The sequence below is a fragment of the Heteronotia binoei genome, chromosome 1, assembly GCF_032191835.1.
Source record: "Heteronotia binoei isolate CCM8104 ecotype False Entrance Well chromosome 1, APGP_CSIRO_Hbin_v1, whole genome shotgun sequence".
NCBI classification, from domain to species: domain Eukaryota; kingdom Metazoa; phylum Chordata; class Lepidosauria; order Squamata; family Gekkonidae; genus Heteronotia; species Heteronotia binoei.
In genome coordinates this window covers 265,701,017-265,722,314 of record NC_083223.1, presented here as the reverse complement: position 1 = coordinate 265,722,314, position 21,298 = coordinate 265,701,017, and the positions used below count along the sequence as shown (strand labels likewise).

General features: G+C 50.3%; 1 protein-coding gene across 1 annotated transcript in view; it reads left to right on the top strand.

Moving 5' to 3' along the window:
• Positions 1 to 417: 417 nt before the first annotated feature.
• The window catches only part of TRIM46 (tripartite motif containing 46), a 39,552-nt gene continuing 18,671 nt past the window's right edge, over positions 418 to 21,298 (top strand). The window contains exons 1-5 of the mRNA XM_060255274.1: positions 418 to 576; positions 9,146 to 9,401; positions 12,417 to 12,763; positions 16,323 to 16,466; positions 18,606 to 18,701. Coding sequence (XP_060111257.1) covers positions 514 to 576; positions 9,146 to 9,401; positions 12,417 to 12,763; positions 16,323 to 16,466; positions 18,606 to 18,701 — 906 coding nt within the window. The 5' untranslated portion in view covers positions 418 to 513. The remainder of the gene's footprint in view (positions 577 to 9,145; positions 9,402 to 12,416; positions 12,764 to 16,322; positions 16,467 to 18,605; positions 18,702 to 21,298) is intronic.

The window sequence follows — 21,298 nt, the reverse complement described above, 5'->3', positions numbered from 1 at the left end:
AGGGAAGGGCACTCTGCACATGCTCGCGGGCGCCTTTAATCTCCATGATCGTCCAAGGCAGAGCCCAGCATTTTGACTACAAGCCCGAGGGCAGAGGCAAGTGGGAAAGGTCTGCTTCAAAACCATGCTCGCCGCACCCCGGGAACGACGGACGCGCGCCTCTCAGCCTGCGCCTGCAAGCCCCTCGGGGCAGAGCCTGCGCCTTGCTTTGGCCTTTTGTTCGCCTCGAAAGCGTCAAGCGTGCAGGAATGCAAGAGCGCTACCCGACGATCCGCCCCCCGGCACTTCAGGGGAGGGGGGGGGAGAGAGAGGGAGTGTGGGGTTGAGCCTTTCTCGGGGAGCATGCGCATCGTTTCCTTCTCTTTCTCACCCCCCCCCCCACTCACCCACCCCGCCTTCCCACCACCACCACCCAACGGCTCAGCTTTTGGCTGCAATAGACCGAGGCGCTTGCAGCGGCCGCCGGGGGTGCAGCGACTGGGGAGAGCTCCCCCCACCACGCCGCCGGGAACCATGGCCGAAGGCGAAGATCTCCACTCCTTCACCTCGATCATGGATGCCCTCGTCCGGATCAGTGTGAGAACCGGGGAGGGGCGGTCTTCCCTTGCATTGCATTGCACTGCACAGACTCGGGGTGGTGGTGGTGGTGGGGGGGGGGGAAGCTAGTCTGGAATGAGAAGACAAAACAGTGGGGTGCGGTGCGTTGTGATGCGGCCGAGAGGAGGAGGAAAATTCGCCTCCTGGAACGGGGGAGGGGGGCAACGCAAAAGCTGGACAGATTCTTCGAGGTGGGAGCTGGGGGGGGGGGAATTCTATTGTTGCAGGCTATAGCTGCCATTGACAGTCTAGGAATTGCCCCCCCCTATAATCAGCCTCCCCCCTCCCAACTGGGTGTTGCCCCTTCTCACTGTCGGCACCCAGCATGGGCACTCCCATCGCCCCACCCCCAGTGGCCCCTGGGCTTCTTTTCCCTTCCCTTCGGGACCAAGCCGGGGATGCTGTGAGCATCCGAGCACATCCCACCGTCGCCATGGCAACCGCGGGGCTGCCTGCCAGGCCTGGTCCAGCGCCTGCCTGTGCTCTGGTTCTCTCTCTCCCCACCCCCCTTCCCTCCCTCCCTCCTCCTCTCTGTCCCTCCCTCTCTCCTCTCCGGTGCTTTTGTGCGATCCCTTTTTCTCGCCAAGAAAGAGAGATGGCATCAAGGCGAGGACCTGGGAAGGTGAGTGCCCGTCCTGGGGGTGCAGAAGACCCCAGTTTGGGGTGGTGATCTATAAGTAATGAGCCTGGGGTTATGGTTTGGAGAAAGATCTGCTACTGGTGTGCAGCTCCCGGGCTTCCTTCCACCTTGGCATGGCATGCTGGGTGTCTTCTGAGCCGCCAAGGGTCTGCAAGGAGCACTGACACATTGGAAGGGCACGGAGGGGGGATAGGGGGGCATCATCATCTCAGGTTCCAGAGCTACAATCCAGGGTTGAGTGTCCTTGAATGGGACATGGCAGGAGCTGGGCAGCGTGCCAGGCTGCCTGCAATCAGGAGGCGTGGTCTCTGTGCCTGGCGGAGGGGGAAATCGGCCACCAGTTCCAGATCTGCTGTGCCGCTTTCTTTTTCCTAGAGAGTCTGGCCGGAGGGCATTTCCGGACAGACACAAAGCCTTTTGGTCTGCTGCAGGCTCAGGAAAACCGGAGAAATGGCCCCAACAGAGACAGGTTCTAGAGCTTGGGCAGATCTCTTCCCTGCTAGCAAGGTTAAGAACCGAAATGTCCACACCCACTTTTGCAGAAATAGTACATTATTGTAAGAACAAAAATAAGAGCCCTGTGTGAACCAACTAATCCAGTATCCTGGTTCCAAAGAGTGTCTGTTAGGTGCTTGTGGGAAGCACCTACTGCTTTTTTGGAGGGGAGGTGGTCAGATAAATTGTTTCTGAGCAGGAAGGTTTCATTTAGCCATTACAGCAGACAGCTGCTAATAAGTTTTTCTTCTGTTGTGGTTGAGTTATCTTGTTAAGGGCTTCTAAATGGGTGTCTCCACTTCTTGTGGTGGTGAGTTCCATAGTTTATTCAGTGTGCAACAAAGTGCTTTCTTTGGTCTGCCAGGGTGTGCTGTCAAACCGGCTTTGTGGAGTGTCAGTATTATAGCCGAGAATGAATATTCTCCAGCCCTGTTGATCATTATTTTGTAAGCTGCTACCATGATCCCCTCCCCAACCTTAAAAGCCGCAATTGCTTTAGCCTCTCCTTGCAGGAAATCACCCCAAGCCCCCAAAATTCTGAGTTCCAATCCTGTCCAATAAATTCCACTGTGATTAAACGGTAAGGTGCTGGGGCAGAATTTCTTTTAAAACACCTACTTTGGGAAACCTGTCCCTATATGCCCCCAGAATGATTGATTGCAGAGATACTGTGTTGCGATAGAGGCACTCTGTGTATTCTCTGATGCTCTCTTGTCTTCTTTGTCCTTGTTTCATTTTTCTCCAAGTCCATTCTTTCTCCAAATCTGCATAGAAATCCCACCCATTTTCTTCTCCTGGTATTAGAGATGTGAAGTCTTGGTGTGTGCGTGTATGTGTGTGTGTGTGGAGCAGCATTCTGTACATGGTCAAGGGCACTCTTTTTGAAAAGGAGATACTGTAGCATCATTCATTTCATTATTGACATTATTTATAGGGCTTTTTTGTAGCAGGAACTCCTATGCATACTAGGCCACACGCCCTGATGTAGCCAATCCTCCAAGAGCTTATAGGGTTTTTAGTACGGGGCCTACTGTAAGCTCCAGGAGGATTGGCTACATGCAACCTAATATGCAAAAAGAGTTCCTGCTACAAAAAAAGCCCTGTTTATAGCCCACCTTTCTCCCTGAGACTCAAGGCGGATTACACAGCTCTGAGTCAATGCAATCAACAGGATGGGGCATCCAAGAAGAAATGTAATAGGATTAGGATTGTGGAGATCTGAGACGAAGCAGAAAGCAAAAACAAAGCCGAAACTCAGCATCACTCTCAACGCAACATATTAAACAATGCAGAAATTTCATAGCAGGATAATATATACATCAAGAGACAGTACATATGGTACATAATAATAAAATCCACAATGCCTTTCCCTAAGCATCTTCCTGAACTGTTCTGCTATAATATAGCCCAGAGGTAGCCAAACTCTGGTTTGGGAGCCGCTTGTGGCGCTTTCATACATATTGTGTGGCTCTCGAAGACCCCGCCACCCCACTGGCCAACTTGGAGAAGGCATTTGTCTCTTTAGATCACTTCTCCAAGCCAAGCTTGGAGAATGCATTTAATGTTAAAGTTGCTTTCTTTCCACCTCTCCTCCCTCTTCCCATCTATTTGTCTGCCTTACTCCCTCTGTCCTTCCCTTCCTGTCTTGTGGCTATCAAAACATTTGACATTCACGTCTTGCAGCCCTCAAACATTTACTCTATGTGGCTTTTACGTTAAGCAACTGTGGCCACCCCTGATATAGATCTACTCCCTGTGCAAGAATATCCCTTCTGGATAATTTGGTTTTGCAGTTTGGGGAATGCCAGGAGATTGAGAGCCTTCCTGACCTCCTTAGGCAAGCCATCCCATAAGGCAGGGGCCACAATGGAGAAGGCATGTATGTGGGCAGCCCTAAATGGACTGGGAAAGGAAAAGTCTCCTGTGCAAGCACCAGTCGTTTCTGACTCTGGGGTGATGTTGCTTTCACAACGTCTTCACGGCAGACTTTTTACAGGGTGGTTTGCCACTGCCTTCCCCAGTCATCTACACTTCCCCCCCAGGAAGCTGGGTACTCATTTTACTGACCTCGGAAGGATGAAAGGCTGAGTCAACCTCGAGCCGGCTACTGCTGGGGATCGAACTCAGGTCGTGAGCAGAGCTTAGGACTGCAGTACTGCAGCTTTAACACTCTGCGCCACACTCTCAGCCTTCCATCCTTCCGAGGTCGGTAAAATGAGTACCCAGCTTGCTGGGGGGAAAGTGTAGATGACTGGGGAAGGCAATGGCAAACCGCCCCGTAAAAAGTCTGCCGTGAAAACGTTGTGAAAGCGACACCCCAGAGAAATGGACTGGGACTTGCTTATATTTGGGACCGCCTCACCCAGCATGTTCCTTCATATCTTCTCCAATCTTCATCTCAGCATTTATTGAAGATCTCTGGTCCATGAACTGCTTTGCCTTGTGTCAACAAGTGTGAGTGGGGGTGGAATTCTAGCAGGAGCTCCTTTACACATTAGGCCACACACCCCTGATGTAGCCAATCCTCCAAGAGCTTACAAAAAAGAGCCTTGTAAGCTCTTGGAGGATTGGCTACATCAGGGGTGTGTGACCTAATATGCAAAGGACCTCCTCCTAGAATTCCCCCCCTGAGCGTGAGAGCCTTCTCAGTAGTGGCCCCTGTCCTGCGGAAACAACTGCTCAAAGAGGTGTGTGCTTGCTCTTTTTCGGGCAGCCTTTGGGTGATTGTGATCCACCAGGCAGCTGGTATACTTCAGCTGCGTCTTCACCATTCACACATCCTACTTTGCATGATAGTAGATAGATTTCATGGGGATAGATTTTTAACCACTATCTTTATATTTTAAAGATAACTCATGGTATCTTTGTTTTCTTTTTATTGGTGTGCTTTATATGCTGTTGGAAGAGCCCCGTGGCGCAGAGTGTTAAAGCTGCAGTACTGCAGTCCTAAGCTCTGCTCCCGACCTGAGTTCGATCCCTGGCAGAAGCTGGGTTTTCAGGTAGCCAGCTCAAGGTTGACTCAGCCTTCCATCCTTCCGAGGTCGGTCAAATGAGGACCCAGCTTGCTGGGGGGAAAGCGTAGATGCCTGGGGAAGGCAATGGCAAACCACCCCGTAAAAAGTCTGCCGTGAAAACGTTGTGAAAGCGATGTCACCCCAGAGTCGACAATGACTGGTGTTTGCACAGGGGACCTTTCCTTTCCTTTATATGCTGTTAGCTGCCCCAAGTCCCGTTTAGGAAAGAGGGAGCAGCATATACATTTGATATATAAATAAGGGCGGTTGTTGATTTGCAGGGCAGTACCCACGGCTTTTTTTTGTAGCAGGAACTCCTTTGTATATTAGGCCACACTCCCATGATGCAGCCAATTCTCCAAGAGCTTACGGGGCTGTTCTTACAGGGCTTCCTGTAAACTCCAGGAGGATTGGCTACATCAAAGGGGGTGTGTGGCCTAATATGCAAAGGAGTTCCTGCTACAAAAAAAAGCCCTGGCAGTACCTGATGAGTGAACATCTCAGTTCTCCCCTCCGCCATGAATTTAGAGCCAAGCTGTTACTTTTTGTGCTTGAACTCCTGATGTCTAATTAGCCCCCTATAAACCCAGCCTGGCTGCATGCGTGTATGTGGGGGGTGTGTGTCCAATCTGAATCAAGGACTGCGATACTATGGAAGGGGCGGGTTTAAATCTTCCCCTCTGTGCAATTTCCCTCTTCAGAATCTTCCCCATTGTGCAGGTTCCCCAATCAGAAGTGCTCCCGCTGAGTTGCTTTCAATCCCAATAGGGGGGGAAGGCAGACATATTGCGCTTGCTTCCCCAACCCCTTTTGGGGGACTTAAAAGCAGCCTTGAAGGAGGATGTCTCTGAACAGGGAAATAGCAGGGAGGGAAAGACTTAACACTCGTTCCTTTGTAGGTTTGCCCTCCCCCAGGTGTTTTAAAGGCCAAATTACATGCCTGGCGTTTGAGACACTTTAGCTCTCCAGCAAGCAGTTATGCCTCAGCCCTCGCCTGGCATCTTCAAAGACAGGATGAATAATCCAGACCTGCCCTATAGGGCTGTTGTAAGGCGTATCACGAGAGTGTAGGTGACGTTCTTTGAACCCCGTCAAGCACCATAATGCCTAGCAAGCAGCGCTATTCTCAAGCTGGTGCTGGATTTTGTGAAGGCGTCGAATATTCCAAGCCGTTATTGCACTGGCACCTGTATTTTTCAACCACAAAAAACCCCCTGTCTCCCGAAATGGCTTAAAGTGGAGGTGTCAAACATGCGGCCCGAGGGCCAAATCAGGCCTCCCGAGGGCTCCTATCAGGCCCCCGAGCAACTGGTTCTTGTCTACTTCCTTCTCCCTCTCTCTTCTAGCTACCAAACAAATTGGTTCACCCCCCAAGGGTGCCCCCAGGAAAGTACTTTTTGGGGAAATGACAGGTGTAGGTTTAGGAGTTTATAGAATGGATTCTGCGCAAGCTAGAGACACCAAAGACACAGGGCACCTCCTCTGGACGCTCCCCTACATGTCCTCTACGTTCTACCCGCATGTTGCTTTGAAACTGGTAAAGATTTTGATTGAGCAGAGACACAGCCTGGAAATGTATCAATTCACCAACTTCACTCAACCTCCAAGAACCAGGGGTGGAATTCTAGCAAGGAGCTGCTCTGCATTTTAGGCCACACACCCTGATGTAGCCAGTCCTCCAAGAGCTTACAAGGGTTTTTTTTGTAAGTTCTTGGAGGATTGGCTACATCAGGTGGGTGTGGCCCAATATGCAAAGGAGCTCCTGTTAGAATTCAACCCCTGCCAAAAACTTGCTAGAAAGTTCATGCCAATTGACCTGCCACAAAGTGAAGTTCATGAACCGTGAACTGGCTGAAATTTGTTACGAACAATAGTTTGTGAGCTAGTTTGTGCCCATCCCTATACCAGACTCCTGGTGTGTTGTGGTTGGATCCAGGTACAGTGAAAGTAGATGGACATGGGGGGTGAGATAGATTCACGGAGAAGAGGTCTGTCAGTGGATACTAGCCATGGGGACAGAATCCCAGAGCCAAGAGGCAACATCAGGGGAAGGCCTTGGCCTCTCTGCCCTGTTGTTGGCCTTTCAGAGGAATTGTTTGAGGTCACTGTGTGAGGCAGGATGCTGGACTAGATGTTGTTCTCTTCTTATGTTCTTATGAGGGGAAGGCCTCAGCCTCTCTATCCTGTTGTTGACCCAGAGGAACTGGCTGGCCACCAGGTGAGACAGGATGCTGGGCTAGATGGACCCTCACTTGTCTGATCCAGCAGGGCTCTTCTGATGTTCTTATGAGGGGAAGGCCTTGGCCTCTCTTCCCTGTTGTTGGCCCTCCAGAGGAACTGGTTGAGGCCACTGTGTGAGAAAGGAGGCTGGGCTAGATGGACCTTCACTGGTCTGATCCAGCAGGGCTCTTCTGATGTCCTTCTCAAGGGAAGGCCTCAGTCTCTCTGCCCTGTTGTTGGCTCTCCAGAGGAACTGGTTGAGGCCACTGTGTGAGACAGGAGGCTGGACTAGATGGAACCTCACAGCAGGGCTCTTCTGATGTCCTTATGAGGGGAAGGCCTCAGCCTCTCTGCCCTGTTGCTGGCCCTCCAGAGGAACTGGTTGAGGCCACTGTGTGAGACAGGAGGCTGGACTAGATGGACCCTCACTGGTCTGGTCCAGCAGGGCTTTTTTGATGCTCTTATGAGGGGAAGGCCTCAGCCTCTCTTCCCTGTCGGCCTCTCTGCCCTGTTGCTGGCCCTCCAGAGGAACTGGTTGAGACCACTGTGTGAGACAGGAGGCTGGACTAGATGGACCCTCACTGGTCTGGTCTAGCAGGGCTTTTTTGATGCTCTTATGAGGGGAAGGCCTCAGCCTCTCTTCCCTGTCGGCCTCTCTGCCCTGTTGCTGGCCCTCCAGAGGAACTGGTTGAGGCCACTGTGTGAGACAGGAGGTTGGACTAGATGGACCTTCACTGGTCTGATCCAGCAGGTCTCTTCTGATGTTCTTCTCAAGGGAAGGCCTTGTTGTTGACCCAGGTTGTTGACCTTGTTGTTGAGGCCACTGTGTGAGGCAGGATGCTGAACTAGATGGACCACTGTTTTGTTCCAGCAAGGTTCTTCTGATGTTCTTAAGTATGCCTTGCTGTTGCCTTCCTTCCTTCTGAAGACAACTGGGAGCTAGAGGGAGGAGAGCTGAGCTCAGGTCGGATCCAGACATGATCCAACCTGAGTGTTTGCTTCCATTCCTACTACTGATGGCTCCATTCATGGCAGTTGGAAGAAGAGGGCAGGGTTCAACTGGGCATGGACTCATCCAAGTATGACAGAGAGAGGGCTAATTGCTGCCTCTTCTTTCTCTGGGGAAAGTTAACACATAATGTACAGCAAATACAGTACATATATCTTGTTTTCAAATTACAAGGAAGGGGACCTTGGTGGCCAAGAAACATTTTTGTTGTAGGTTGTAGAGGATTCTGGGAAATGTTTGAGGGTGCAGCCTCCGTTCATGGGGGTACTAGCCTGTGGGGCCTGGGTTGTTGCTCCGTGTGACTTGGGAGTCCTTGGATGAACCCTGCAGCTGTGTGCAGCAGGAATATAGTCATGCTGACACAAGCCATCTTTCTGGGGAAGCAGGTCTGGCGTGGTTATTTTCATCAGGGATGTCTTGATAAGGTTCCAAAGAACCCAAAGCTTTGCTTGGAGATTGATTTGAAAACCAACAATTCGAAAAGAAAAAGTGACCCAGGTCTCTTTCAACCCTGGATTTTCTGCTGGGTCTCCTGGAAATGTCCCTTGCTCACCCCAGGCGAGCATGTCTTTATGATACAAAATTTTGGACTCCAGAACGCAGTTGCAAAGCCCCACCGGTAGGAAGAAGAAGACTGCAGATTTATACCCCGCCCTTCTTCTGAATCAGACTCAGAGCAGCTTACAATCTCCTATATCTTCTCCCCCCACAACAGACACCCTGTGAGGTGGGTGGGGCTGAGAGAGCTCTCCCAGAAGCTGCCCTTTCAAGGACAACTATGAGAGCTATGGCTGATAAGAGTCCACGCACTTCACCACTACACCAAGCTGGCTCTTAAAGATTAACAGGGCTTTCTTTGTAGAAAAAGCCCAGAAGGGACTCATTTGCATATTAGGCCACACCCCCTGACACCAAGCCAGCCAGAACTGTTTTCCTGTGCATTCCTGCTCAAAAAAAGCCCTGAAGACTAACACGATTTGTGGTCGGGGATGAGCTTTCGTGAGTCACCGCTCACATCTTCAGATAATCTTTTCTACCTCTGCCAAACAGGTGGTGAAAACGTTGCAGAGTTGGTAATATAACAAGCTGCCATTAGTATGATTGGAATGATTCGTTACCTCATTTCTCCCCTCCCCACCACCTTTCTGTCCCCCTTTTCTCGCCACGCAGACCGGCATGAAGAACATGGAGCGGGAGCTGCTGTGTCCTGTGTGCAAGGAGATGTACAAGCAGCCCGTGGTGCTACCTTGCATGCATAACGTGTGCCACATCTGTGCCACCGAGATCCTGCTGCAACAGGGCTATGTCTGTCCGGACCCCACCTCTGAGCCCACTTCGCCAGCTTCCACACCAGCGACGCGGAGTCCCCGCCTAGGTCGCCGGGTTGTACCCAAGCCGGAGCGCCTGGACCGGCTCCTCAAATCAGGTGGGTGTTGGAGGGGCTTGGGGTGGGTAGCTCAACCCCTGTAGCTGGTGGACTGTGGACTGTTGAGAGTGATAAGAACATTTCTTAGGAAGTGTGGCATGGAAGGAGGAGGAGATATTGGATTTATATCCCGCCCTATACTCTGAATCTCAGAGTGGTCACAATCTCCTTTACCTTCCCCTCCACATACAACAAACACCCTGTGAGGTGGGTGGGGCTGAGAGAGCCCTTCCAGCAGCTGCCCTTTCAAGGACAGCTCCTTCTTCTTCACCCAAAGGGTGATTAACAAGTGGAAATTCACTGCCACAGGAGGTGGTGGCGGCTACAGGCATAGCCAGCTTCAGGAGGGAACTGGATAAGCATATGGAGCAGAGATCCATCAGTGGCTACTAGCCACAGCGTATTGTTGGAACTCTGTCTGGGGCAGCGGTGCTCTGTATTCTTGGTGCTTGTGGGGGCAACAGTGGGAGGGCTTCTAGTGTCCTGGCCCCACTGATGGACCTTCTGATGGCACCTGGGGTTTTTTGGCCACTGTGTGACAAAGAGTGTTGGGACTGGATGGGTCATTGGCCTGATCCAACATGGCTTCTCTGATCTTATGAGAGCAGTGGCTGACCCAAGGCCACTCCAGCAGGTGCAAGTGGAGGAGTGGGGAATCAAACCCAGTTCTCCCAGATAAGAGACTGTGCACTTAGCCACTACACCAAACTGGTTCTCAGTGCACTTAACCACTATACCAAACTGGCAACAACTGTTCTTGGTTTTGGACTATTCTTGCTGTTCAGGGATAAATTGCCTCTGAATGTGGTTTTCTTCTTAACTGTTATAATAAATTACTGGTGGGAAGTGCTGTCCAGTCATAGCTGACTTAAGGTGACCCTGTAGGGTTAGGGAAATGTTCACTCTGGAGAAGAGTATGAGGAGAAGCTGAGGGACTTGGAAATATTCAGTCAGGAGAAGAGTATGAGGAGAAGCTGAGGGACTTGGAAATGTTCAGTCAGGAGAAGAGTATGAGGAGAAGCTGAGGGACTTGGAAATGTTCAGTCTGGAGAAGAGTATGAGGAGAAGCTGAGGGACTTGGAAATGTTCAGTCTGGAGAAGAGTATGAGGAGAAGCTGAGGGACTTGGAAATGTTCAGTCAGGAGAAGAGTATGAGGAGAAGCTGAGGGACTTGGAAATGTTCAGTCTGGGGAAGAGTATGAGGAGAAGCTGAGGGACTTGGAAATGTTCAGTCTGGAGAAGAGTATGAGGAGAAGCTGAGGGACTTGGAAATGTTCAGTCACGAGAAGAGTATGAGGAGAAGCTGAGGGACTTGGAAATGTTCAGTCAGGAGAAGAGTATGAGGAGAAGCTGAGGGACTTGGAAATGTTCAGTCTGGAGAAGAGTATGAGGAGAAGCTGAGGGACTTGGAAATGTTCAGTCTGGAGAAGAGTATGAGGAGAAGCTGAGGGACTTGGAAATGTTCAGTCAGGAGAAGAGTATGAGGAGAAGCTGAGGGACTTGGAAATGTTCAGTCTGGGGAAGAGTATGAGGAGAAGCTGAGGGACTTGGAAATGTTCAGTCTGGAGAAGAGTATGAGGAGAAGCTGAGGGACTTGGAAATGTTCAGTCACGAGAAGAGTATGAGGAGAAGCTGAGGGACTTGGAAATGTTCAGTCTGGAGAAGAGTATGAGGAGAAGCTGAGGGACTTGGAAATGTTCACTCTGGAAGCTGAGGGACTTGGAAATGTTCAGTCTGGAGAAGAGGCGGTTGAGGGGAACAGGATTGCTTAGAGAAGGGCAGGGAGCTGTTCCTGTTGGCAGCAGAGGAGAGGACTTGCAAGAAAGGGTTTAAATTAAGGGCAGGAAGGTACCAGCTGGATATCAGGAAAAACTTTTTCACAGTAAGAGTTGTTCTACGGTGGAATTTGCTTCCAAGTGAGGTAGTGAGTTCCCCCCTCATTGGCAGTCTTTAAGCAGGGGCTGGACAAACATCAGGGATGCTCTAGATTGATCCTGCATTGAGCAGGGGGTTGGAGTAGATGACCTGTATTGCCCCTTCCAACTCTGTGATTCTAGGACTCTATCTATCTAGTTTAGCATCTTTTTCCCTAGCAGTGCCAGTCACATGCAACACTCCCATTAAGCTGTGAAGTCTTGTGAGCAAAAATTCTACTTTGTGAGCTACTGGCATTCAAGTTGTAAGCTGCTGCATAAATTAGTGTGCTCTGGGGCCATCCTTCCTGAGCTAAGACAAAAATGTGTGAGCCGGAGGCTAAAAAGCTCACACTAACTCAGCTTAAAGGGAACACTGGTCACATGCCCCCATAGGGAGCTTACAATAGTCCCCCCCCCTCTGGTTAGCCTCCAAGCAGCTGGTATTCCAAGGTATACTGCTTCTGAACTTGGAGGCTCTGTTTCTGTCTCATAAGGAACAGCTGCTGATAGACTTCTTCCCTGTGGCTTGAAGCACTGTCTCATTCTTGTCCACGGCATAAGAACATAAGAGAAGCCATGTTGGATCAGGCCAATGACCCATCCAGTCCAACTGTGTGTCACACAGTGGCCAAAAAAATCCAAGTGTCATCAGGAGGTCCACCAGTGTGGCCAGGACATTAGAAGCCCTCCCACTGTGCCCTTCTCCAAGCACCAAGAATACAGAGCATCACTGCCCCAGACAGAGTTCCAACAATACCCTGTGGCTAAGAACCACTGATAGACCTCTGCTCCATGTGCTTATCCAATCCCCTCTTGAAGCTGTCTATGCTTGCAGCTGCCGCCACCTCCTGTGGCAGTGAATTCCTTGTGTTAATCACCCTTTGGGTGAAGAAGGATTTCCTTTTATCAGTTCTAACCCAACTGCTCAGCAATTTCATTGAGTGCCCATGAGTTCTCGTATTGTGAGAAAGGGAGAAAAGTCCTTCTTTCTCTGCCTTCTCTATCCCATGCACAATCTTGCAAACCTCTCTCATGTCACCCCTCAGTGGACGTTTCTCCAAGCTGAAGAGCCCCATCCTCTGCCTCTTTTCTGTTCTAGGTTTCGGCACGTACCCTGGGCGGAAACGAGGTGGCATCGTGCACCCACAGAATGTGCTGTTCCCGTGCCCATCCTGCCAGCGGGATGTGGACTTGGGCGAGCGAGGTTTGGGCAGCCTCTTCCGCAACCTGACGCTGGAGAGGGTAGTCGAGCGCTACCGTCACACCATCAACGTCAGCACGGCCATCATGTGCCAGTTCTGCAAGCCGCCGCAGCAGGAGGCAACCAAAGGCTGCACCGAGTGCAAATCTAGCTTCTGCAATGAATGCTTCAAGCTCTACCACCCCTGGGGCACCCAGAAGGCACAGCACGAGCCCACGCCCCCGACGCTTACTTTCCGGCCCAAGGTAAGAGTGGCAAAAGCTTGAGTGGATTTGGGGCACCTCCTTGAAGCAGGAAAGACTGGCAGGCTGATGTAATGCTGCGTTCCTTGAAGATCCAGAGGGGGCGTTGCGATGGCATCTGCAGATGGCTCATCCAGACCCAGATGTGAGCTATTCAGAGAGCCAGTATGGTATAGTCAGGGGTGGGATTCTAGCAGGAGCTCCTTTGCATATTAGGCCACACACCCCTGATGTAGCCAATCTTCCTGGAGCTTACAAGGCTTTTTTTTTGGTAAGCTCTTGGAGGATTGGCTACATCAGGGGTGTGTGGCCTAATATGCAAAGGAGCTCCTGCTAGAATTCCACCCCCGGGTATAGTGAGTGTTGGAGTAGGACAGGGTTGACCAAACTGTGGCGTGGGAGCTACATGCAGCACTTTCACATGTATTGTGTGGCTCTTGAAGCCCCCACCATCCTGTCTGCCAGCTTGGAGAAAGCATTTCTCCCTTTAAATCACTTCTCCAACCCAAGCCAACCAGCAGCTTGGATAATGCATTTGAAGTTGCTTTCTTTCCACTTCTCTCTCCCCCATCTATTTTCTTTCTCCCTCCCCTCAAACATCTGATGTTTATTTTATGTGGCTCTTACATTAAGCAAGTTTGGCCAACCCTGGACTCGGATCTTGGAGACCCAGGTTCAAATCCTTACTGTGCCTTGGAAGCTTGGTGGGTAACCTTGTTGGGTTACATCCTCTCAGCCTCACATCCCTTACAGGGTTGTTGTGAGGATAAAATGGAGGAGAGGAAAACAACGTGAGCCGCTCTGGGTCCCCACTGGCAAGAAAGACGGAGTATCAATTAAGTCAATAAATAAGTGCATAAATGCGTAGAAAAACTGTACCTGCTGCAGAATCCCATCTACCACATTTGCGGGGGGGGGGGGGGGCACGTGCTCCTCTCTCTTTGCTCCTCCCAAACTGAGCTTCAGGAAATTTGTTTTCTCCTCCAAAGCTGAAGAGGCTGAACACAGTACTTATTGGCTGACCCTTATGTCAATCATTAAGTCACCTCCTCTTGCTTCTTGAGAGCCAGTTTGGTGTAGTGGTTAAGTGTGCGGACTCTTATCTGGGAGAAGCGGGTTTGATTCTCCACTCCTCCACTTGCAGCTGCTGGAATGGCCTTGGGTTAGCCATAGCTCTTGTAGGAGTTGTCCTTGAAAGGGCAGCTGCTGTGAGAGCCCTCTCAGCCCCACCCACCTCACAGGGTGTCTGTTGTGGGGGGAGAAGATATAGGAGATTGTAAGCTGCTCTGAGTCTCTGATGCAGGGAGAAGGGTGGGGTATAAGTCTGCAATTCTTCTTGGAGCAATTTTTCAGCTGTATAGAAAATGCTAAGATTTTTTTTTAGTGGGTTGTTGCATAAATGCTGGGGAATTTACTAGAACAGTTAGGGTGGGGTGAGGAATCACAAAATGATCAATTTGCAGGAAGCAGGTGGGTGGGTGGGGTAGTTCAGGGGCTGAATGAGTGTCCTTTGAAGGGATATAAGTTGCAGGAAAACCTACAGTTCTCAGGGCACAACATTTCATAGACCAGAGCACGTTCCTTGTAATGTATTGGGGAGATATATGATCAGATCTATGATAAAAACCAGTTTGGCGTAGTGATTAAGTGCGTGGACTCTTCTCTGGGAGAACTGGGTTTGATTCTCCACTCCTCCACCTGCACCTAATGATGTGATCTTGGGTCAGCCACAAGTTCTCACAGAGCTGTTCTTCTCAAGAGCAGTTTCTGTCGGAACTCTCTCAGCCTCACCTACCTCACAGGGTATCTGTTGTGGGGAGGGGAAGGGAAAGAAGATTGTAAGCCGCTCTGAGACTCCTTCGGGTAGTGAAGGGCGAGGTATAAATCCAATCTCTCCTTCTTCATCAGGATCTCCCATGTTTTCTTTTTTAAAATGTTAAAAGGAGCCACCGGTGATTGGCATTCATGTCCAATCAAGACTTTAAGGTCACGTGTCAGAAGGCTTTGACCCAACCCTTCTCCCTCCCAGACATTTTCCCAACATCCAGGACATTTTCTGTAGCAGGAACTGCTTTGCATATTAGGCCACACATACCCTTGATATAGCCAATCCTCCAAGAGCTTAAGGGCTCTTTATACAGGATCTAGTGTAAACTCTTGGAGGATTGGCTACATCAGGGGTGTGTGGCCCAAAATGCAAAGGAATTCCTGCTACAGAAAAAGCCCTGCTAACATCCATCATGCATCCCTGGACTTGAGGTTGCTTCCAGGGATCTCATAGGGCAAGTAGCAGTTCAGATCAGGAGAGACACACAACAATGGCCGGGATAATGTGGGAGAAAAGGGTTAGAATCATACAGTTGGAAGGGACCTCCAGGGTCATCTAGTCCAATCCCCTGCACAGTTCAGGAAACTCACAAATACCTGCCCCTAAATTCACAGGATCCTCATTTCTGTCAGATGGCCATTTAGCCTCTGTTTAAAAAACTCCCAAGGAAGGAGAGCCCACCATCTCCTGAGGAAGCCTGTTCCATTGAGGAACCGCTATAATGGTCAGGAAGTTTTTCCTAATGTTGAGCCGGAAACTCTTTTGATTTAATTTCAACCCATTGGTTATGGTTCTACCTTCTGAGGCCACAGGAAACAATCCCACACCATCTTCTATATGACAGCCCTTCACCTCAATACGGTTACTCCAATCTAGATCTCTCTTCACCTCAATACGGTTACACTGATCTAGATCTTCCTTTTCTCTTTGAGAGCCAGTTTGGTGTAGTGGTTAAGTGTGTGGACTCTTATCTGGGAGAACCGGGTCTGATTCCCCACTCCTCCACTTGCAGCTGCTGGAATGGCCTTGGGTCAGCCATAGCTCTCACAGAGTTGTCCTTGAAAGGGCAGCTGCTGTGAGAGCCCTCTCAGCCCCACCCACCTCACAGGATGTCTGACTTGGGGGGAGAAGATATAGGAGATTGTAAGCCGCTCTGAGTCTCTGATTCGGAGAGAAGGGCAGGATATAAATCTGCAGTCTTCTTCAGTCATCTCCTCTGCTGTACTTGCTTGTATAATTTAGAAACAGGAGAGATCCGGATCACAGATCTCTCTCAGTTGCGTCTTGTTTGGCTCCGTGTGTAAAAATCCTTACAGATGAGATAAAGATATCTGTAATCGGTATAGCCAGTAGTCTACAGATTGGATTTTCTGCAGCACCATTTATAGTGCTGTCCTGTGGTACACGTAGTATTCTGCTGACAGAAGAAAGTGGAAGAACGAAAAAGTACAAAGGTAGCGGCTGATCTGTCACATTTCGGCGTCGCATCCAGGTGTGGGATCCAGATGCATGCAAGCTTTTTTTAAAAAAAACAGAACAGCCTGTTCTCAACTTGCAGTTCTTGGTCAAAGAAGCCACCTACCAAAGATCTTTCCACCCACAGGAGCCAGAATTGTGTGCTCACTTTCTCTCTTTTTAACCAATGAAAGTCTGAATGGGATCTACAAGTTTGGGGATGTTTGCCATTCAGGACAGCAAGGGGCTCACAACTGCCACCTTTCTCATTCCTCGCAGGGTCTGACGTGCCCAGAACACAGGGAAGAAGTGACGCATTACTGCAAGACCTGTCAGCGGTTGGTGTGCCAGCTGTGTCGAGTGCGTCGCACGCATACGGGCCACAAGATCACACCTGTGCTCAGCGCCTATCAGGCCCTCAAGGTGAGACGTTGGGAGGATTTTGACCCTTCTCTCCTCCCTCCCCCCCCCCCCAAATAAAAAAGCCCAAGGAAAGGAGGTGGGTGATGGGGAGGGGTGGAATTGTAGCAGGAGTTCCTTTGCATATTAGGCCACACACCCCTGATGTAGCCAATCCTCCAAGAGCTCACAAGGCTCTTTTTTGTAAGCTCTTGGAGGATTGGCTGCATCAGGGGTGTGTGGCCTAATATGCAAAGGAGCTTCTGCTATAATTCCACCTCTGGTGATGGGACCAAATTTCCAAACTAAGCAGGATTTCCAGTCAGTGATTTAAGAAGGGGACACCTGAGATGGTTTGACTGTGGAATTTGGGACCGTTTGTGCTGTGACAGGGGCTGATGATGGTGGATGGGGAGGTGTTGATGCATTTCAGCTTTCCTGCCTCATCTTTGCCCTGACCTGGATGGCCCAGGCTGGCCTGATCTCATTAGATCTCAGAAGCTAAGCACGGTCGGCCCTGGTTAGTACTTGGGTGGGAGACCACCACGGAAGTTCAGGGTTGCTACGCAGAGGCAGGCAAGGGCAAACCTACCTGTTTGCCTCCTGCCTTGAAGACCCTATGAAGTCGCCATAACTCACCTGTGACTTGACGGCCCTGTCCACCATAATGACCCATCATTTCTGTAACAAACCTGGAGACAACTTGGTGGGAGAACTATCGCATGACGAGACTGGTATTATCAGGGACGGTGGCTCAGTGGTAGAGCATCTGCTTGGGAAGCAGAAGGTCCCAGGTTCAATCCCCGGCATCTCCAACTGAAAAGGGTCCAGGCAAATAGGTGTGAAAAACCTCAGCTTGAGACCCTGGAGAGCTGCTGCCAGTCTGAGTAGGCAGTACTGACTTTGATGGACCAAGGGTCTGATTCAGTATAAGGCAGCTTCATATCATGGGTAGCCTTTGGGCTGCCTCTGTGGGCATCCGCAATATTGGGGGGGGGGCAACAGTGGGGGGGCTTCTAGTGTCCTGGCCCCACTGGTGGACCTCCTGATGACATCTGGGTTTTGGCCACTGTGTGACAGAAGTGCTGATGGGCAATTGCCCTGATCCAACATGGCTTCTCTTGCATTCTATTATGTTCTTGTTCCTTGGGGAGCCATAGTGGGAGGGCTTCTGAAGTTCTGGCCCTGCTGGTGGACCTCCTGGTGGCACCTGGGTTTTCGTCACTGTGTGACAAGAGTGCTGATGGGCCATTGCCCTGATCCAACATGGCTTCTCTTATGTTTTGTTATGTTCTTGGTGCTTGGGGAGCCATAGTGGGAGGGCTTCTGAAGTTCTGGCCCTGCTGGTGGACCTCCTGGTGGCACCTGGGTTTTGGTCACTGTGTGATAAGAGTGCTGATGGGCCATTGGCCTGATCCAACATGGCTTCTCTTATGTTCTGTTATGTTCTTGGTGCTTGGGGAGCCATAGTGGGAGGGCTTCTGAAGTTCTGGCCCTGCTGTTGGACCTCCTGGTGGCACCTGGGTTTTGGTCACTGTGTGACAAGAGTGCTGATAGGCCACTGGCCTGATCCAGCATGGCTTTTCTTATGTTCTGTTATGTTCTTGGTGCTTGGAGGGCAACAGTGGGAGGGCTTATGCAGTACTGGCCCTGTTGGTGGACCTCCTGATGGCACCTGGGTTTTGGCCACTGTTTGACAAGAATGCTGATGGGCCATTGGCCTGATCCAACATGGTTTCTCTTATGTTATGTTATGTTCTTTGTGCTTGGGGGGCCATAGTGGGAAGGCTTCTGGAGCTCTGGCCCCACTGGTGGACCTCCTGATGGCACCTGGGTTTTTTGGCCACTGTGTGACACAGAGTGTCGGACTGGATGGGCCATTGGCCTGATCCAACATGGCTTTTCTGATGTTCATCTCAAAGCAAGCCTTGGCCTCAGGACCCTAAAATGGCTATGGCAGCACTCTCTCAGTAGCATCATTGCTGCAGCATTTGAAGGAGGGGGTTTCCCTTCCTAGCTCCATTCTAATTAATGAGTCCTGACGGTTGGGGGACAAAAACAGAGGCAAGGAAAGCCCAGGTGACCCACAAAGGGTCTCCACGGCACAGCCAGGAAGGACCGGGAACTTCCTTTACTCTTCTCCTTGTTTTTTCATGCCTTTAGGACAAGCTGACAAAAAGCCTGACCTACATCCTGAGCAATCAAGACACCGTGCAGGCTCAGATCAGTGAGCTGGAAGAGACCCTTCGGCTCACCGAGGTATGGATATCTTGGTGTGCATTTCAGGGTTCAAGCCAATCTCGAGTGAGGGAACTTTTCATATACAGGGTTCTTTCACACCTCCTTCCCCTTCCCTTTCCGCGCAATGGGAGTGGGATGAGTTTCCTTCAGTGGGGAGAGAACCGATAATGGTAGTAGCGTCTTTGTGATACATTGCTGATGAATGCACAGGTTGAGAAGTTTGTTTTATTGCTAAGGAATTTCAGAAGCAGACTGGAATGGGAGATTACTGAATGACAAGTTATTACAACACTCAGGACAATGGAACAGATATTGGGTTCTTATGCTATAAGTGCTAAGATGATGTTAAGATCATTCAGTTCTCATATCTGTTAACTCTTTTATTATCTGTATGCTGATTTGAAGAAGATGATGATATTGGATTTATATCCCGCCCTCCACTCCGAAGAGTCTCAGAGCAGCTCACAATCTCCTTTCCCTTCCTCCCCCACAACAGACACCCTGTGAGGTAGATGAAGACATTGGATTTATATCCCGCCCTCCACTCCGAAGAGTCTCAGAGTGGCTCACAATCTCCTTTCCCTTCCTCCCCCACAACAGACCCCCTGTGAGGTAGATGAGGATATTGGATTTATATCCCGCCCTCCACTCCGAAGAGTCTCAGAGTGGCTCACAATCTCCTTTCCCTTCCTCCCCCACAACAGACACCCTGTGAGGTAGATTAAGATATTGGATTTATATCCCGCCCTCCACTCCGAAGAGTCTCAGAGCGGCTCACAATCTCCTTTACCTTCCTCCCCCACAACAGACACCCTGTGAGGTAGATGAAGATATTGGATTTATATCCCGCCCTCCACTCCGAAGAGTCTCAGAGCGGCTCACAATCTCCTTTCCCTTCCTCCCCCACAACAGACACCCTGTGAGGTAGATGAAGATATTGGATTTATATCCCGCCCTCCACTCCGAAGAGTCTCAGAGCGGCTCACAATCTCCTTTCCCTTCCTCCCCCACAACAGACCCCCTGTGAGGTAGATGAGGATATTGGATTTATATCCCGCCCTCCACTCCGAAGAGTCTCAGAGCGGCTCACAATCTCCTTTCCCTTCCTCCCCCACAACAGACACCCTGTGAGATAGATGAAGATATTGGATTTATACCCTGCCCTCCACTCCGAAGAGTCTCAGAGCGGCTCACAATCTCCTTTCCCTTCCTCCCCCACAACAGACACCCTGTGAGGTAGATGAGGATATTGGATTTATATCCCGCCCTCCACTCCGAAGAGTCTCAGAGCGGCTCACAATCTCCTTTCCCTTCCTCCCCCACAACAGACACCCTGTGAGGTAGATGAAGATATTGGATTTATATCCCGCCCTCCACTCCGAAGAGTCTCAGAGCGGCTCACAATCTCCTTTCCCTTCCTCCCCCACAACAGACCCCCTGTGAGGTAGATGAGGATATTGGATTTATATCCCGCCCTCCACTCCGAAGAGTCTCAGAGCGGCTCACAATCTCCTTTCCCTTCCTCCCCCACAACAGACACCCTGTGAGGTAGATGAAGATATTGGATTTATATCCCTCCACTCCGAAGAGTCTCAGAGTGGCTCACAATCTCCTTTCCCTTCCTCCCCCACAACAGACACCCTGTGAGGTAGATGAAGATATTGGATTTATATCCCGCCCTCCACTCCGAAGAGTCTCAGAGCGGCTCACAATCTCCTTTCCCTTCCTCCCCCACAATAGACACCCTGTGAGGTGGGTGGGGCTGGAGAGGGCTCTCACAGCAGCTGCCCTTTCAAGGACAACCTCTGCCAGAGCTATGGCCGACCCAAGGCCATTCCAGAAGGTGCAAGCGGAGGAGTGGGGAATCAAACCCGGTTCTCCCAGTTAAGAGTCCGCACACTTAACCACTACACCAAACTGCTATTTCAGGTCTTCTATCATTATCTATATGCTAATTTGCTGGTATTCACAGGTCTTACCATCTGCTTTAATCCAATCTTACCTATACCAGTTTGGTGTCGTGGTTAAGTGCGCGGACACTTATCTGGGAGAACCGGGTTTGATTCCCCACTCCTCCACTTGCAACTACTGGAATGGCCTTGGGTCAGCTATAGCGCTTGCGGAGCTATCCTTGAAAGGGCAGCTGCTGTGAGAGCCCTCTCAGCCCCACAGGGTGTCTGTTGTGGGGCGAGAAGATAGAGGAGATTGTAAGCCACTCTTGAGTCTCTGATTCAGAGAGAAGGGCGGGGTATAAACCTGCAGTCTTCTTCTTTTACGAGATATATGAGGGGACAGTGCTGTATGCTAACTTGCTGGGGGTTTTTTTGTTTCAATTAATAATTTTTATTGAAACAAAAAAAAACTTGCTGGTATTCACAGGTCTTACCACTTGCTTTAATCCAATCTTACCTATACTTATCGCTCAGTTATACTTATGCCTCTTGACTCATTTCAGAGAGCTCTGAGTGAGAGCAGAGAAGAAGTGATATAAGGGTGAGGTTTGGCTAAGCAGCTGGGGAAGTTGCTGAGAATTTCTGAGTTTGTGTGACTGCTGAAAATTCTGAGTTTGTGGTTGCTGGGGAATTGCTGTTTGTTTGGTTGAGTGGGCTGAAGGT